At 34.3% G+C, this 20,205-nt stretch overlaps 1 protein-coding gene across 1 annotated transcript in view; it reads left to right on the plus strand.

The window, feature by feature from the left end:
* The window catches only part of LOC148956630 (uncharacterized), a 92,420-nt gene that overhangs the window by 16,409 nt on the left and 55,806 nt on the right, over nucleotides 1-20,205 (plus strand). Inside the window, exon 3 of the mRNA XM_089095994.1 lies at nucleotides 9,363-9,639. Coding sequence (XP_088952120.1) covers nucleotides 9,363-9,639 — 277 coding nt within the window. The remainder of the gene's footprint in view (nucleotides 1-9,362; nucleotides 9,640-20,205) is intronic.

Here is a 20,205-nt window from a genome sequence, read left to right on the forward strand (position 1 = left end):
AAGCCCTTATTTTAAAAAAAACACAAACTGTTGAGTTTTCACAACGTTCTCTTGTAGCCGGTTTTGCCACTAAACAATAAATAATCATGAAATAATTTTTAGTTGCCTGGAATCATCACTCTAGGCAAACTTATCAAAATAGATGGTTAAGAGAGCGCTTTTTGGTTTAGCCTAGAATGGTTATTCGGAGCATACTTTATTCTATACAGAACGTCATCAATTGAAACTAATTTTTAATAACAAGAATAAACCACCAAGAGACTTTATCATATACCATATTCTTTTCTCAATATCTATATCATCAAAATTAAAATGCGGTAGACACTATGCTCACCGCGGATTGGGCAGGCCTTCTGGGTCCCTGGTTCACACCAGGAATGTGGGGTCAGTGTCCACTTACAACCTGGCAGGCTTATCATATCTAGAGCTCCTCTTTTGAGCACGGTTGTCTTTTAACACATCTGGCTCTTTCAATAAATTATTATTAAGTTTCGTCTCGGGATCGCGTAATTGTCCGTGGTTTAATTCCTCAGCTTGCAGACCTAAGTAATCTACATTAGGATTACTAATAAAAAAAAAATGCCCGCTGCTAAAATTTCTAGTTCGTTAAGAACCGGATATAAGGTCTGACTGCTGTCTATAATCTCTCGACTTGACCTTGATAAAATATTAAGTATCATCTTAATCTCAGGAATATGTTTCATGCGTAAATAAAGGATTATCCATAATAAGTAATGACATCGGGTACATCTTTCTAGAGAGATCCCAATCTTTACATAAATATCTAAATTTTTAACATCCGCATAAATATTACACAATCTTCTCCAAATAATACTGAATCTGAGAGCTCTTCAGAGTTTTATATAAGCCGTATGGCTTCATAACGATAGAAGACTGCTTGGAAATTGGTTTAGAGAAAACTCTACTAAAAATAAAAAAACGACTTCCATCCTTCCGTCATCCTTTTCATGACAAAGAACAGCCCCGGCTCCATTTTCAGAGGAGTCAACAAATAATTTAAAAATAGGAATATTTTCAGGCCCTTCTGTTCTTCTATAGCAACCAATTTGTATACTTGAGGTCTAATTTTGTCAGGCGACACGAAATATCTTAATACTGGAATATGTTCTTTAAAACTTATGATTTAGAAGCTAATAACTAATTGTTATGAGTTTTTAAACGCCTGAAACATATCTTGACATGAAATAAACGCTCATTAGGTTAGGTTTTATTTAGTAAATATATCATAAGATAAATGAAAATGAAGGAACGGTTACTTTCTAGAAATAATTTATCCATGAAGCTAGCGAAAGTTTTTGGCCCAAATACACTTCCCTGTGGTATTCTTGTGTAGCAATGGCTGCGGCCAGTTAAAGGTGATAAAAACGAAAGGAATTTTTGGTACCTTTCATCAATAGAAATTTGAAAAAAAACACTTTGAAGTTAAAATTCTCTAAAGAACAGTCCTTTAGAAAAATTTTGATAATTTAATAATTTAGATGAATTATGAATGCTTTATTCAATGTTATTATTAATTTTACGTAAATTAATTATAAATCGAGTATTTTCTCTATTAAGAGCCTCATTTTTACTGACAGAATGTTTCCTTATAAGGAAAAGAGGAGAAGGGAAAGGATATGCCCTTTCCTCTACTATATTGGATTTCAGCTTAGTTTATAAATGTTCTTTTATCACAAAGACATTTAATGAGGGATTCTAAACTGCTTATGTAGTTTAAATTATGTTTCAAGTGGTTCATCAAGGCTTAAAACCCGTTAAATTATTTTTACATTGGTCAGACGATTCTTTAGAAAAGCAATTGTCACTATTTAAGATCAATTGAACTAGCTCTCTGAAAACAATTATTTTTTTACTTTTAAAGTTTAAAAGTAGTAAGAAATTCTTCATATTCTGGTTTTTGAACAATAATTAAATTATCGCCATCAAGAATTGAGATATTTTATTTATTAAATAGATTAACATCTATACTTTTTGAAATAACTCATACTTACCTATCTGCTCATCCGTAATTAAACCTGATTAATCCTAAGCCTTGGTTCAAAATTCTAACGTCCTTTCACGAAAGTGAAAGGGACTGTCTAGTCCTTCCATATTTTTGAACTTTAGGATTACGGCGAAAGGCAATTGTCAACTACCAAAAATCCCCGAAAAGACTAAGTGTCTTATTTTACAAACTATCATTCTAAAATATTTGTGTAATATCTGCGCAATCCTTTTTTTTTTTTTTGCGAATAAATCTTCTGATACTCTCATGTAATTTTTTGTTCAAAGGCCTCTTATTCAAATAAATCAATACCTGAAAGGAGGCATGCACTCCCGGAACATTTTTAACAAAAGAAGAGTAGCTCTCAAATTCTGCATTAATACGCATAAAAAAATCCTACGACCGGCTCATTATTTTCATGTCTAACTTGCATAATATGTTAAATGTTTTCGGTCGGTGAAATTTTATTAAGAAAAGCAGAGGTTTAATGAACTTCTTTTTATAATGGACAATGGATAATGCTATAAGCTACATGTTGGAGTACTGGAGCTGGCGTAGCTCCTGTATTAACATTAGAAGCTTGCCCAAGGGCTGAAGCTTCCGGTTTATCATTTTCCCGAGGTAGGGACATTACTTAGGGAGAAATTAATTATAGCTTACCAAACTTAAGCAACCAACTAATCCTGTTTGAGTGAACTGGAACTGAGGAAAAGGAAACTATCTATACTCGACCAACCAACAATTCCTTTATGAGGGTACCAAATTGAGCAATATCCAAATATTATTTGACAGTTTTTATTATTGCGGTTAGTCTTATTTTTATAAATCTAAAAAAAAGCATAAGCGTACAGGAAAGCAGTGAAGACGAAGAAAAATTAAAGGGATTCAATTAATTATGGTAATTTAAGTATTAAAAAATCAACAAAAAGGATTTATAATCAAGATTCTGCTCTCTCAAAATTAAGCGTAGCGTTAAAAAGAGGCGCTTTTAATGCAATAGAATCGCATCGCGTTTTCGCTGCCACCATTTTGTAAGGGGGGGGGGCGTGCCATGGTGATGAAACGATGCCCAAACTCAGCCCTGAGACCCGAGATCCCCAAAATAAGCCACAATAGACAAAATGTACCAAATGAGAGATATATCTTGATAAAATCCTGACCATCGAAAATAAATAAACAACACAACACAGGTATAAGAAAAACTATGATTTTATTATGAAAGAAGATAACCTTTTAGTTAATAGTTAATTCATATAAACTCAATGTTCAATAATTATGATTCATAATCGAAGATCAATTCTTGTTCTATAATTGCTAGAAGTAAAGTTTATTATTATTAAAGGAAAGCAAGCACTATAACTAATATATTAAGACTAATATGTTCCTGCTTAAAAGAATTTAATAATAATATTAAAGAATGGGATATATATACATATATATATCCATTTACTAAGATTTTAATATAATAAAATTAAGAAAGAGCAAGGAACATATTAGACTTACATTCTACATGCATAAACAAGCTTGAGCAAAGCCAAAACACCCACTGACTCTATGGTCAGTCCCCCGCTATATAAAAGATATCTTCCCTTTGTTCTCAAACAACGTAGCTAATTCTAGAAATTCTAAGGAACGGGTTCCTATTGCGACAGGGAAAGTTTACGAAGATAACTTTAGTGGGTTCAATAGCAACTGATATTAATTTTAAAATTAGAAGGACATTTCTTACACTGTTATGATTGTAGAATTTTTGTTTCAAGAAAAATTTCTTCTTCTTCTTCCTACGAACCGATATACGTGGCGAGCCCAAGATGACATTATTTATCTTTAAGAAACAGATTAGCCAGGATGACGTTTGAAGCCCGGTGGACGATATCGATAAGCAAAAAAGAGCGAAAAACACGGCAGCGGAGTAGTTACGCCGCCACCGAGAGAAGCCGCGGCGGCGTCTGTGCGCAAATGCCAGCTCGGTGGCGCGCCACCGCTTTTTTTTCGGTGGCGCGCCGCCGACTTTTCGGCGCGGCGTCGGGGTCTAGTCAGAAAGTCTTACATGACTACACTCCTTTTGGGATCCAGCATAGATTGAGACCCTGAGCCAACTCAAACATACAATCAAGACCATTTTTACACAATATATTTTGTCACATTTTTTAATCACATGCAAAAACCATGATTTTAGCACATGAAAACAAAATACCATGTATGTACATCAATCATGACATCAAATCACTGGGCCTATAAGTCAGAAATTATGAGGACAATGATATTGTCAACAGTAAAGAAGAATCCAAAACAGAATTGACCTTTCAATAGTTAAAATTAGAAAAAAGCTATCTTGAAAAGAGCATTTTGGGTTGAAATCCTAATTTTGAGGTATGTGTTTTACTTCTCATAATATAAAAAAAAGAAATCACCACCATGATCAAGATTATGGAAAAAAACTAATGAATATAGATTGGCAGTTTAATGTTCATGCTGATATTCATTCCTGAAAGTTTTAATAATTTGTTTTTTATTAAAGTTAAAACTTCTTTTGTTTTCAGTAAAGTACAGATTATGTTCTTGGTTGTAGAAAGCATGGGGGCTGTTAGCCCTACTCATCTTAGTTTCTTTTCATTTTGAGTTTGACTCAGTTATTTATTGTAATTTCTGTTTGTTTCAGGTTTCATTTATTTATTGATGGTGATTTTATGGTAGTTTTATGGTTGAAATATTATTTAAATGTATTTCTGCTCATCTTCAAAAAAAAAGCTTTCTCAAATTTATTACAAATAGAGTCCTTTGCACTATCAAAACACTGTGAAAATAATTTACGATTTTATCAATTTGCTCTTGTGTTATAGCATTTGCCCTCAAGGTGTTCAGTGAAACAAGTCAGATTTTGGCCTATGGAGTGAGATATTAAGAGGGCAACTAGCAGCAGTTGTAGTAGAAGTAGTTGCAAAAGTGATAGTAATTTTGGTAGCCCTTTAAGTTTCAGCTCAATACACTAAGGTATTGCTGGGATATTGCTAATACAACCGTTTGATAACCCTCAGGTACATAGTTTGTTTTATTCAGTTCAACACTACTCTTATTATTCCCGGAAAGTTTTACTAATGCCCCTAGCATTAGCAATAGTAGTACTCTTAGCAGCAGAAGTAATAGTAGGAGCATTGGGAGTATTAGTAAAGATAATATTAATAGTATTAGTGGCAATAGCAGTAAGAGTATTCACATTGTGCCATTTTGGTCTAGTTAAACTTCCTATCCTCATGCCCTGATAGTTTCAACTCAATACTTTTAGCCATTTCTGAGAAATTGCTGATTTGCCCCTTTGATAAACTGCATACATATAGTGTGTTTTGATTTAGCCCAGCATCCCCCTCAACAGTCCCTGAAAGTTTCCATATTAAGACCATTAGCCTTAATAATAGTTGTACTAATAGTAGTAGAAGTAGTGGTACTGCTATTACCAGTGGTAGTAGTATGTAAATTGTGGTTTTTTAATAGTTCAACATATCCCACAACATGCCCTGAAAGTTTCAACATGATACTCTTAGTCATTCTTGAGATACTGCTGATATGCCCTTTTGACAGCCTGTACACACAAGCGTGTTTTAAAGTAATTCAACCCCCTCCCCCAACATTTCCTGAAAGTTTCTCCTTAATACCCATAGCCTTAGGGGTTGCATTGTTATTAGCAGTAGAAATAATAGTAGTAGGATGTATATAGTTTTGGTTAGTTCAACATCCCCCTTAACATGCCCTGAAATTTCAAATGTGATGGCCTAGATAATTTCTGGGATATTGCTGATATGGCCTTTTCATAACCTGCATGCACAAAGTATGTTTTTGATTTAGTTCAACATTTCCTGAAAGTTTCACCTTCATACCCTTAGTCTTAGTAGTAGTGGCCATGGTAGAAGTAGTAGCAGAAGTAGCAGCAGCTGTAGTAGTTGCAGTATGCATACAGTACCTTGTGGCTAGTTCAACATCTCTCTCAACACACTCTGAAAATTTCAACTTGATGCTCTAAGCTGTTCCTGAGAAATTGCTCACACATTCTTTTGGCAACCTGGAAGCACATAGTGTGTCTTGATTTAGTCAAAAATCTCCCTAAATATTCACTGAAATTTTCACCTTTATACCCAAAGCCTTGGTAAAAGTAGTAGATGTAGCAGCAGTAATAGTAGCAATATTAGTAACATGTGCTTAGTGTGTTTTGGTTAGTTCAGTATACTCCTCAACATTACCCTAAAGTTTCTGCTTAATACTCTAACCTGTCCTAGGATATTGCTTTTATGCCATTTTGACAACCTGCATTCACATATTGTGTTTTGATTTAGTTGCAACTCCCTCCTAAACATTCCCAGACAATTTTCAACTAAATACCATAGCCTCACTAGTAGAAGTAATTGTAGTAGCAGTAATAGTGGCAGTATGCAAATAGTGGCTTTTGGTTAGTTCAAAATCTGCTTCAATATACCCTGAAAGTTTGGACTTGCTGCTCTAAGCCATCCCTGGGATATTGCTGGTACATCCTTTTGACAATCTGCATACTCATAGTGTGTTTTAATTTAGTTCAAAATCCCCCTAAACAATCCTTAATAGCTTCCCCTTTATACCCTTAGCTTCAATAGTAGCAATAATCGTAGCAGTAGCAGCAGCTATAGTACTAGTATGCACAGAGCAATTTTTTTTTCAACATTCCCTTCAACACACACTGAAAGCATCAACTTAATACCCTAAGCAGTTCCTGGGACATTCTTGGCACCTGCTTGCACATGGCGTGTTTTGGTTTAGCTCAACATCCTCTCAATATTGCCTGAACTTCTTGTAGTATTAGTAAAAGTAGTAGGTCTAGTAGTAGAAGTAGTAATACGTAGTAGCATGCATATATTGCCCTTTGGTTAGTTCAACATCTAGGATTTTCCCACAACAAGCCCTGTAAGTATCAACTTCATGCTCCATGCCATTCCTAAGATATTTCTGATATGCCCTTTTGACAACCTATATGCTCACAGTATGTTTTGATTTAGTTCAGCTTCCCTCTCAATATTCCCTGAAATCTTCACCTTCATACTGTTAGTCTTAGTGGTAATAGTAGTCTTAGTAGTAGTAGTAGTCAGAGTATTAGTAGTAATAATTATACTAGTAGTAGTAGCAGCAGTAGTAGTATGCTTGTATTGTCTTCTGGATAGTTGAATATCCCTCTCAGAATCTACTGGAAGTTTCAACTTAATACTCTAAGCTGTTCCTGTGATATTACTCATATGCCCTTTTGATAACCTGTATGCACATAGTGTGTTTTGATTCAATCCTAACTCCCCCTCAATATTCCCTTTAATTCTCACCTTACTGTCCTTAGCCTTAGTAGTAGTAGCCATTGTAGTAGTAGTAATATTTGGAGTAAAAATAAAACTAGTAGCAGTAGTAGAAGTAGCAGTATTCACATATTGCCTTTTATATGGTTGAACATCACCCTCATCATACCCTGAAAGTTTCAATTTACTGCTCTAAGCCATTCTTAAGATGCGTCATTCCCTAAAAGTTCCAACTTAATACCCTAAGTCATTCCTGAGATAAGCCCTTTTGACAATCTGCATGGACATGTTGTGTTTTGATTTAGTTCAACACTCCTTTCAATATTCCCTGAAAGCTTTACTTGAATGCCCTTGGCCTTTTTGTACACCAATGGTCAAACATGTCTCCCTTTTCTTATAACAAATAAACTATATGTGAACTGTGGTTTAATTGCATTAATTACAGACCTTGTCCTGAGGGATGGGGTAGAGAGGGGAGGGGTTGACATCCCCAGAGGCATAGTTATTTGACCTTTCAACTATGCTGAACAAGATGACTATCTTGGAATTTTGATATGATGAATTCGGGGGGGGGGGGTGAGGTGCATGTGAGAGGGTGCTGCCTATGATTGCTTTAAAAATAAATGGACCTCAAATGTTTCGATTCGGTAAATAAAACACTTGCAATTACCAACCGGCTATATTTTTCCGCCCTAAATTGCCTTCAGTTAGCAATGAACTTTAGAGCTAAGGAAGGCGATTAAGTGGATGGCGGCTTCCCTTATAACAGGATAAATTTTTTTTCTGCTTATTTTATATTCGTTTTGATGTCATAGTTAGGATACTTTTTGGAGTTTGCCCCCAGAAACATGGGTTTTGTTTTTCATTGGAATAAGTATTTACATTCAATTTTAGTTACGTTTTTCCTATACGGGAGAGTCCTATATTGGTCAGAATGGCGTTCAATTTCTACTGTAGTTTTTATTCAAGCTTAACTGTGCTGTGGACTACTGAAAGTTGAATACTTTGCTTTATTTGATCTTTTGATTAGTCGAATTATATTTCTGTATATTTGAAAGAAATCAGTTTAAAAGACAGCAATTATTAAAAATGTATTAAAAATGAGGGCTATTTAAAGTGGTAAAACTTAATTAGTTCTCACGAACTGGGAATTTCAAATCGAGAATTAGATTTTAACACCCGTATTAGAAAATAAGGCAGCCTACAATAGACAATACAATCGACATGATAGGCTACAATACAATCAGATAAAAAACTGAATATTTTTGTGGAAACACACGAAAATGAAGTTAGGTATTTCTTTTAGTCGTAAGATTTATCTCTGCAGCAATTATTTTTCATATAATTATTCTGTTTTTCTAGCTCAGATAAAATTCATTGTCTAAAATAAACTTTCAGAAGCCCTGATCTTTCGAATTGGCTCGAATTTCTTCCGCGTTGGAGTTTTTTCAACTTTAAATAAAATTGGTCGAAACTCTAGTTTTTGAAAGTCATGTTTTGCTTGGCAAAACAAACAAATATATGGAAAAAATCGTCTATGTTGCGAGTGATTAAGATTTTGTCAAATCGGTCGGCTTTGACAAAACATATAATTAAAAACAGATAATTCAGACCAATAAAAAAAACTTCAGACTAGGCATGACCATGGCACAAATTAAATTGCTAATATTTTGTCAGCATAAGGAGTAAGGCCTTCTCAGTGATACAAGAAATACTAGAATAAAATAAAGAGCTAAAAAACAGCAAAAGCCTAAGAATGATTCAGAATAAAAATGAAATTAAAAAAAGAAGAAGTTTCTTAGTATTTCACCAAACGGCCAAGGGTTTCTGGCTTTACATTTCGTTTTACTTCTTTTCAGTTACTCATTATTGTTTGGATCTTGTTGCATTCGGTCGTTTATTTTACTCTGAAATATTCTTCTCTGCTGCACTAAAAACAATTAGTTATTAGTGTTGGTGAAATCTTGAAAAAGTCTTTTTTTCTATTACCACTAGCCTAACGTCGTTTCCTGTCTTTGGTTACTGAAATCCTTTTGATTGAATATTTTCAGACTGTCCACCCAGTCTTCAAACTCCTTATGGTGATAGCAGTGGAACTTTTAAATTGGTTAGTCGCAAATTCAAAAAGCCATATTCAGCAGGCAGTGTCGAATGGTTTTATCTGAAGACAAAGCAGAGAGAAAAAAGTTTACTGATGGCAACTACTCTTAATAACGTTGAAAAAGTTTCAGCATTACTAGAAGAAGGCGTGGATCCGTCTTGTATTGATGAACGTTTTAGAACTCCACTTCATGTTTCTGCTTCTAGAGGATATCTGGACATAGTCAGGTAAAAATTGAATTGGACATTTTTAACCTACTATGTATTTTAAATTTCGGTATGTGTGAATTCTAAATAATTTCATCTTTGGCCGTTGCAGTTATGATAATGACAGGGCAAGAGCTAAGACTATTCCAATGGATAATACTGTAGGAAGAACAAAAATGTATTCTATTTTTAGTAATATTTCCACTTATTTTGATAATTTTCGAGTTTTAAGAGGGAATGGAATCCTGTCAAGAGACCTAGATTGCAAATCTCCAAAAATCTCAAAGGATTTTGAAATGCTGAAATTTAGATCCATGTAGATATAAGGTTTTTTTTGGATATGAAGTCTCTGTATTGATCAGGCCTACTCCTTCTCTTTTAAAAAAGAAAAATGAAAGCACAAAAAAAACACTCGCACGAAAAATAATATTTCAGCTTCGTAAACAACAAACTTAAACTACAGAGTTAAGTGGAAAGTCGATAATAATTTCGCAGTGCTTATGGAATATGTCCACATGGTGGTCCATTTTTGAAGAAATGTCCAAAAACACCATAGTTCTTCCAAATGTACCCGTTATAAGTCCAAAGCGGTTGCTGGAGAAGATATTTGCAAAAGTAGAAGAATACAGGACTTTTTTCTGTTCTTAGCGTGAAGGAACTCCACAATAGGATCAAAAGGATCAAAAGGGGGAGGGGCAGAGACAGTAGTATCAACATACGGCTCAAACTAAAATGGAGGAATATTGTTAGTGCCGGTTTTATAGCAGCATTGACAAGAGCTGGGCAAAGCACTGAGCCTTATTTCACATCTTTCCTAACAGCGATGGTGTATAAATTCCGTTAGTTAATCGAGTTTTATCTATCTTCTTATTTAATTAATTTAATATGCATTGTGTTTTGTGAGTGGACACTCAAATATTCAGGAACTGGTATCAAGAACCATTTTTAGCATCAAAGTTGGTAATTTACTTGTTAAAATTAACTGCTTCTTAAACAAAAATAAGAGGAAGAATTTCAGGTTAGTGTCATTAAACTTAAATTTAAGATAATTAAATAAGGATCAATGAGATAAAGCCAATAATTGCTAAATAAGATGGGAAGTTGCAGGTTCCTGCGCCAAAATGAAAGGAAAGAAATCCGTTTAAGTGACGATGGAGACTAAAAAATAAGAAAATATAAATTTAACTAAGTTTAAAGTTGAAGGTATGCACAATTAATCAATCTTTTCAGCCTATCATTTTTACAGGTGCGAATAAATCAAAAGTAGTACAATCATGATTCCACCTTATCGATTTTGCTTTGTTTACATGAGCTGTCGACCTGTTAAGAGCTTTGTGAATTTCATTCAATAAGGTTTTCATTGCAACGCTCAAGAGACAAGTGGGCACAGAAAGATAACTAAATACAATATTATGAATGATAAGATAGAAGTTAATAAGTGATTAAAATTTTTTATAATTATTACGTTAAGCAGTTTTCTTTTTATACTAGGTCCTGAGATAAAAGCCAGAAATGGCACCTAATGCTAAAAGTTTGTTTAATGGAGCTTTTTTAAAAATGCTAAGAAGCTTTTTTAAAAATGCTAAAAAAAATTAGCGTAGAGAGCGAGGCGCTGAGGAGGGGGCAACCCTCCTCATATACGTAATGATTTCTGTTCGTTTTAGTGTTGCTCCTTACTTTCAGTTGAAAAAACTCCTTTTTTTTATCTTGAGAAGGCATGGGGTTCTCAGAAATACTCTTCTTAATTTTGACTCGTATTAAGTTTGACTCGGTTATTTATGGTAATTTCTGTTCGTTTTGGGGATCATTTATTCATTGATGTTAATTTGTGGTAGTTTTACGCTTGGAAGGTTATTTAATTTAATTTCTGTTCATTTTTGGTTTAATGAAGCTCTTTACTTTTCTTCGAAAAACTTACTTTGGGGAAAAAGCTATTTAGAAGCAGAGTCAAATTTTGAGAGAAAAAATCTGTAGAAATCAAACTGGCAAAAATAAAGAAAAGCAAGCTTCAAAAGCAACTGTCTGGAAGAAATGTCGATTTATGATCAAACTAATTGTCATTTATGTTGTAGCCACATTTTAGTTACACTTGTGAACAAAACCAAAACCGCGCAGGGCTACAGCGCTGATAGCGTATCTCGTTCGTAATCTATTAAGTTGATTAAAAAAAATTACAACGAAAAAACGGCAAGAACAATATTCCTTGCGACGCGCGGGAATGAACCAGGGAAACTTCAATTGGGAACCTTAGCTTCATCCACTACGCTGTCACAAGGTGATTTATTATTTGATGTTTCTAAGAAGTTGTTCACATTCTTTTGTAACAACATTTTGTGGGGAGGGGAGGGGGGATGATGAAGGGACTGCAAAGCAATGGCTTAATTTTCAATTGAGAATTTGATCATTAGATTTCGTGTTTTACATAGTTATACTTATCTTCTTAAAATGTTTCTTTCGTTCTTCAAAATGCACGCTATTTTGCGTAATGATTTTATTCTGCTTTGTTTATTCTACTCTAAATGCTTTGTTCCGGATGTTTTGTTCAAGGGGGGTTACACAAAAACCTCACAAAATGTATCAAAAACTTATTTATTTGCAGTTGTGTGGCTTTTTTACGGGTATAATTTAAATATTGGGTGATCGGGGGGGGGGGGCTGAAACCCGGTAAATCCTTCAGTTTGGATACAGACCTGAGTTGTTATTGTACAAAATATCCATTTTTTTATTTTGATTTCGCTTTGTAATCGCTTAAAATATACATTGCTTTCACATAAATTGTGAATGACATTCACGCTATAATTGGAGGGCAAGAGGGACGACTTCCCAGCTCAGATATCTAGTAATTTCTGTTCGATTTGAGTTTGAGTTGAATTTCAGCTTGATTTCTGGTACATTATAAGTTCATTATTGGTCTCATTTTTATCAAGTCTAATTTCTGTTTCTTTTAAGTTTAACATCTGTCTCTTCTAAAGTATAATTGGGATACAACGGAGAGGACTTCCCATTTCATATATCTAGTAATTTCTGTTCGTCTTGAGTTTCAGTTGAATATCAGTTATATTTTTGGTATATTTTAAGTTAATCATTGCTTTAATTTTTTTTATTAAATCTAATATATGTTCCTTTCAACTTTTAGTTCATTGTTCATTATTCATTATAATTTCTGGTACTTTTCTTTTTATTTATTTTATTTATTTATTTATTGAAAAACCCGTCAAATCAACATACAACAAGACGGAGCACTTAAAAAAAAGAAGACACAAACTACAACAAACTGAACCAACAAAGAAAATGAATCACTGAATCACTGAATAAGCAGATGGGACCATTGGTGTGGATTTTGGCGTATTTTTCAATTATGCTTCGCTATTCGTCTAGCAACGGCAACGTCAGGGTCTGCGACCAAGGGCAAAAAAAATGAGACCAATAATGAACTTATAATGTACCAGAAATCAAGCTGAAATTCAACTCAAACTCAAATCGAACAGAAATTACTAGATATCTGAGCTGGGAAGTCGTCCCTCTTGCCCTCCAATTATAGCGTGAATGTCATTCACAATTTATGTGAAAGCAATGTATATTTTAAGCGATTACAAAGCGAAATCAAAATAAAAAAATGGATATTTTTTACAATAACAACTCAGGTCTGTATCCAAACTGAAGGATTTACCGGGTTTCAGCCCCCCCCCCCCGATCACCCAATGTTTAAATAAATGTTTAAATGTTTTAAAGAATGTGAACAACTTCTTAGAAACATCAAATAATAAATCACCTTGTGACAGCGTAGTGGATGAAGCTAAGGTTCCCAATTGAAGTTTCCCTGGTTCTATCTCGCGCGTCGCAAGGAATATTGTTCTTGCCGTTTTTTCGTTGTAATTTTTTTTTAATCAACTTAATAGATTACGAACGAGATACGCTATCAGCGCTGTAGCCCTGCGCGGTTTTGGTTTTGTTCACAAGTGTAACTAAAATGTGGCTACAACATAAATGACAATTAGTTTGATCATAAATCGACATTTCTTCCAGACAGTTGCTTTTGAAGCTTGCTTTTCTTTATTTTTGCCAGTTTAATTTCTACAGATTTTTTCTCTCAAAATTTGACTCTGCTTCTAAATAGCTTTTTCCCCAAAGTAAGTTTTTCGAAGAAAAGTAAAGAGCTTCATTAAATCAAAAATGAACAGAAATTAAATTAAATAACCTTCCAAGCGTAAAACTACCACAAATTAACATCAATGAATAAATGATCCACAAAACGAACAGAAATTACCATAAATAACCTAGTCAAACTTAATACGAGTCAAAATTAAGAAGAGTATTTCTGAGAACCCCATGCCTTCTCAAGATAAAAAAAAGGAGTTTTTTCAACTGAAAGTAAGGAGCAACACTAAAACGAACAGAAATCATTACGTATATGAGGAGGGTTGCCCCCTCCTCAGCGCCTCGCTCTCTACGCTAATTTTTTTAGCATTTTTAAAAAGGCTTCTTAGCATTTTTAAAAAAGCTCCAATAAACAAACTTTTAGCATTAGGTCCCATTTCTGGCTTTTATCTCAGGACCTGGTATAAAAAGAAAACTGCTTAACGTAATAATTATAAAAAATTTTAATCACTTATTAACTTCTATCTTATCCTTCATAATATTGTATTTAGTTATCTTTCTGTGCCCACTTGTCTCTTGAGCGTTGCAATGAAAACCTTATTGAATGAAATTCACAAAGCTCTTAACAGGTCGACAGCTCATGTAAACAAAGCAAAATCGATAAGGTGGAATCATGATTGTACTACTTTTGATTTATTCGCACCTGTAAAAATGATAGGTTCAAAAGATTGATTAACTGTGCATACCTTCAACTTTAAACTTAGTTAAATTTATATTTTCTTATTTTTTAGTCTCCATCGTCACTTAAACAGATTTCTTTCCTTTCATTTTGGCGCAGGAACCGGTTCATGAACCCTGGTCTGCAACTTCCCAACTTATTTAGCAATTATTGGCTTTATCTCATTGATCTTTATTTAATTAATTAAAAGACTTTTTCCACAAAATAAGTTTTTCAAACAAAAATAAAGAACTCCATTAAACAAATTCGATTCCAAACTAGTTCCAGTCAAGAAAGGAGCGCGTCAAGGAGCAGTCACCTCTCCCGACCTTTTAAGTAACAGTGTCCTTGATGCACAAGATCAATGTCCATCTTCGCTGATTCTGTCATCTGCTAACTTGTCTTTGGTATGTTACGCGGACGACATCCTGAATCTTAGCCGAACCCTTCAGCGGACATCCTTGAAGCCGAATATCTTAAAGTTGGACTTCAGCTCAACTCTTCAAAATCGGAAATCGTCCTATTCAATTGGAAAACTGATTTTTGTGTTCCTACTATTGCCCTTGGTTCTAGCTTGGTCTTGCTTGCTTGGAAAAACTTACTTTGGGGAAAAAGCTATTTAGAAGCAGAGTCAAATTTTGAGAGAAAAAATCTGTAGAAATTAAACTGGCAAAAATAAAGAAAAGCAAGCTTCAAAAGCAACTGTCTGGAAGAAATGTCGATTTATGATCAAACTAATTGTCATTTATGTTGTAGCCACATTTTAGTTACACTTGTGAACAAAACCAAAACCGCGCAGGGCTACAGCGCTGATAGCGTATCTCGTTCGTAATCTATTAAGTTGATTAAAAAAAAATTACAACGAAAAAACGGCAAGAACAATATTCCTTGCGACGCGCGAGATAGAACCAGGGAAACTTCAATTGGGAACCTTAGCTTCATCCACTACGCTGTCACAAGGTGATTTATTATTTGATGTTTCTAAGAAGTTGTTCACATTCTTTTGTAACAATATTTTTTGGGGAGGGGAGGGGGGATGATGAAGGGAATGCAAAGCAATGGCTTAATTTTCAATTGAGAATTTGATCATTAGATTTCGTGTTTTACATAGTTATACTTATCTTCTTAAAATGTTTCTTTCGTTATTCAAAATGCACGCTATTTTGCGTAATGATTTTATTCTGCTTTGTTTATTCTACTCTAAATGCTTTGTTCCGGATGTTTTGTTCAAGGGGGGTTACACAAAAACCTCACAAAATGTATCAAAAACTTATTTATTTGCAGTTGTGTGGCTTTTTTTACGGGTATAATTTAACCATCGGGTGATCGGGGGGGGGGGCTGAAACCCGGTAAATCCTTCAGTTTGGATACAGACCTGAGTTGTTATTGTACAAAATATCCATTTTTTTATTTTGATTTCGCTTTGTAATCGCTTAAAATATACATTGCTTTCACATAAATTGTGAATGACATTCACGCTATAATTGGAGGGCAAGAGGGACGACTTCCCAGCTCAGATATCTAGTAATTTCTGTTCGATTTGAGTTTGAGTTGAATTTCAGCTTGATTTCTGGTACATTATAAGTTCATTATTGGTCTCATTTTTATCAAGTCTAATTTCTGTTTCTTTTAAGTTTAACATCTGTCTCTTCTAAAGTATAATTGGGATACAACGGAGAGGACTTCCCATTTCATATATCTAGTAATTTCTGTTCGTCTTGAGTTTCAGTTGAATATCAGTTCTATTTTTGGTATATTTTAAGTTAATCATTGCTTTAATTTTTTTTTATTAAATCTAATATATGTTCCTTTCAACTTTTAGTTCATTGTTCATTATTCATTATAATTTCTGGTACTTTTCTTTTTATTTATTTTATTTATTTATTTATTGAAAAACCCGTCAAATCAACATACAATAAGACGGAGCACTTAAAAAAAAGAAGACACAAACTACAACAAACTGAACCAACAAAGAAAACGAATCACTGATTCACTGAATGAGCAGATGGGACCATTCGTGTAGATTCTGGTGTATTTTTCTATTATGCTTCGCTATTCGTCTAGCGACGGTGACGTCAGGGTCTGCGACTTAAAAATTTTTAATTACATTAGAATTCCTATACCACGGAGGTAGACGAAGCAAATACTTCGCAAAACGAAAATACATCACTCTGATTATATTCTGGTCAGTTTTAGTGAGAAGTTTTCTAGAAGGGCGTGGCATATAAAATGTGAGGAAGAGCGATGGCGTTATAGAAGCTTGCTAGAAGCGGCCGGTTGAATCGGAGTTTGCACGATACAACTGAAGCGTAAGACGCTGAAATTCGTCGTTTAAGCTGTTCGAGGAGAAGTTTTCGTGTGTGACGGCTAGACAAACCTATGGGTAAACCTAGATAAATGAGGTGATCCACTGGCTGGACAGAGCTAGAACCAAGGGCAATAGTAGGAACACAAAAATCAGTTTTCCAATTGAATAGGACGATTTCCGATTTTGAAGAGTTGAACTGAAGTCCAACTTTAAGATATTCGGCTTCAAGGATTTCAAAAATATCAATTATCCGCTGAGAGGTTCGGATAAGCTTCAGTATTTCCTCCACATAGCATACGAAAGGCTCATTAACAGATGACAGAATCATTAAAGTTTGAAATCGGTCGTCTGCATTAAGGAAATGGTTACCGAAAAGGTTGAGCAAGATGACGATCTCTTTACATCCTCCCTTCTCGACTAGAACTAGTTTGGAATCGAATTTGTTTAATGGAGTTCTTTATTTTTGTTTGAAAAACTTATTTTGTGGAAAAAGTTTTTTAATTAATTAAATAAAGATCAATGAGATAAAGCCAATAATTGCTAAATAAGTTGGGAAGTTGCAGACCAGGGTTCATGAACCGGTTCCTGCGCCAAAATGAAAGGAAAGAAATCCGTTTAAGTGACGATGGAGACTAAAAAATAAGAAAATATAAATTTAACTAAGTTTAAAGTTGAAGGTATGCACAATTAATCAATCTTTTGAACCTATCATTTTTACAGGTGCGAATAAATCAAAAGTAGTACAATCATGATTCCACCTTATCGATTTTGCTTTGTTTACATGAGCTGTCATACAAAATTATAGCATTGGAAATTCAATTTGTATTACCTTCTCTCTTAAACTGGTCATACATGTAATTGAACCGCAATCTGTTCCGGGTCTATGACTCCAGCTTTTTGAACTGGTTTAATAGTCTTAGATAGATAGATCGATAGATATTTATTGGAAAAAAGACTATCACAAACCCTAGTGGGCCGAATTCGCAGTAAAAAAATATACAGTAACAAAAAAATAAAATAACAACATATAGTTACCACTGTAACAAAACAGAACAGGTAACAGTCAGAAAATACAAATACAAAAGTCATAAATATAGGTCATAATCATAAAATATTTTATAGGTCATAATATAAAAAAATAAAAAGAATAACAAATAAAACAACCAAATTAAAAAAAAAAAAATAACAATGTAAATTTTTGGCAAACTTATGGGTTATGATTTTGGTTGATTTTATTTGTAAAAAAGGAAATAAAAGTTTTTTTTTATAACGTAAGGTAGAAAAGGGTATGGCAGAAAGGATGGGGATGGGTTGGGATACTATACGGGGGTGGCGATTTCTTATGGGTGAGTGGCGGCTAGGAAAGAGGTTTTCAGTACGTGGGTTTATTTGTGCTGACTTCCCGAAACGGAGGCACAAATTTATTCTTCTGGACTCGAGGGTATCAAGTTTTGAAGTTTTAAGGAGGCATGTGTGATCTTGCCTTCCTTATAAATAATCCTCAGGGATCTTTTTTGAATATTTTCGATTTTTTTGGGTGCTTCAATTGAGAGGCTCGGATGCCAGACAGGACAAGTGTACTTGATCAAAGGACGTACAAAAGAAATATATACCTTTAGTAAGTGAGATGGGGGGTAACTAAATTTATTCAGAAGTTTCAAAAGAGAAAGTGACAAGTTTGCTTGACAGAGGATGTTATTTACATGGGTGTCCTCCTTTAAATCAGAAGTTATGGTAACACCTAGGAGTTTAAAGAAATTAGGTGAAATCTCAAAAGGACTAGGATGAAGGAAAAGAGGAGGGGACTTGAGGAGACTGAGAGATACTATGGTGGATTTACAATGATTAACGATCATATCAAGAGAAAAAGCCTAGCCTGCAATGTCATGGAGGATACCCATTGAATTGCTATAAATATTTTTTATAACATGTCTCTCCAACTGTTTGGTCGTCGACAAATTTCCATCTGTCAGTGTAATCCATTGAAAGGCTGTTGATCATTACGGAAAACAGAAGGGGGCCAAGAACAGTACCTTGGGGAATACCATTGTGAATAGGAAGGTGGCTGGAATAGCAATCTTGATATTTGACCGCCTGTGATCTGTTTGAAAGAAATGAGGCAACGAGCTCGACCAAAAATGTTTCGACCTGGAATTCTTCGATAAGTTTTTCTATCAAGATATTATGTTTAACCAGGTCGAAAGCCTTTTGTAGGTCAACAGAAATTAGATTTAGCCGGGTGTTTGGTCTCTCAAGTAGTCTCCTCATGGAGTCAACAAGGTTGATAGGGTAATGTGAGGTTGATGTATATTTAAGATTTCCAAACTGCCTAGGATCAACGAGGGGATGAACTTGGTCCCAGAGCCAGTCAGTAAGAAAGCTGTCATATAATTTTGAAAACTTCGATGTTACATTTGCATTCCAAAATTTAACTGTATATTAGGGGGAGTGGGTAGGCCAAACATGACTTGACAACTTAGATTCAAGAGATTCTGACATATTATTGTTACTCAGAGCTTTTTCTATAGATGTTTTGTGTTTAAGGATCCTATTTGGATCTGTTGGTGGGTACGATCCATGTAAAACTTATCTCAGCAACACAAAATTCTATTGACTCAGTTTTTATATTAAATTTTTAATTATAAAATTTTTGAGATATGCCTATAAAATGCCCCCCCCCCCCTAAATATCAAATTTCTACGAAGCAAAAGTTATCTTGTCAATGTATTTTTTTTACTCTTTTACTTTTTTTTAATCTGGCTGAATATTTATGCTGACTATTCAACGTGAAGTCTTAATATAACATGGAAAAGGCAATGAGAATGTACAAAATAAAGCCATGAAATCTAGTTTTAACAGTCGATTATGGTGCAAATTGAAATGGTGAAAATCGACTGCGAGCCGAAATAAATCGTAGCTTTTAGATTGTAGTATTTTGAGTGTTTGAAGTGGTTAGATTCTTCATATGTATCAATTGTTTAACAGACATTGTCTTCTTTAAAGTATCAAAACTAGTGGTCATGAGCATCATCAAAATGCTACATAGCGCCCTGGAATTTAAATTAGGCCTAAAGTATTTTGAGTATTTGAAGAAACCAAATCAGGACAATAAAACATTATTATCCGTGGATATCAGTTTTGTTAGTCTTTCCTTAGTTTTCTTTACTTCAGTCTTTATTACTTATTCTTAGTTTTCTTATTATTCTTGCAATTAATAGTATTGATAATCAACTTGTCGCACTATTCCATAAAATGCTGCGCTCGGGAACGGCTGCCCCCTCTCCCTAGCTAGGCTAGTGCAAACAGCTAATGCATATTATCACAACCTGGTATTTTGATTGGGCTCGGGTTTTAGTTAAAACGATTGCAAATTTTTCGTTTTGGAAAAACACTGAGAAAATGTATGTGAGAATGCTTCCTAATTTTTTGGGTATTCATCTTCCTTGGCGTCATCGATTTATTT

This window comes from Artemia sp. Qi Xiang Cuo, chromosome 1, assembly GCF_049724085.1.
Source record: "Artemia sp. Qi Xiang Cuo chromosome 1, ASM4972408v1, whole genome shotgun sequence".
Taxonomy (NCBI): domain Eukaryota; kingdom Metazoa; phylum Arthropoda; class Branchiopoda; order Anostraca; family Artemiidae; genus Artemia; species Artemia sp. Qi Xiang Cuo.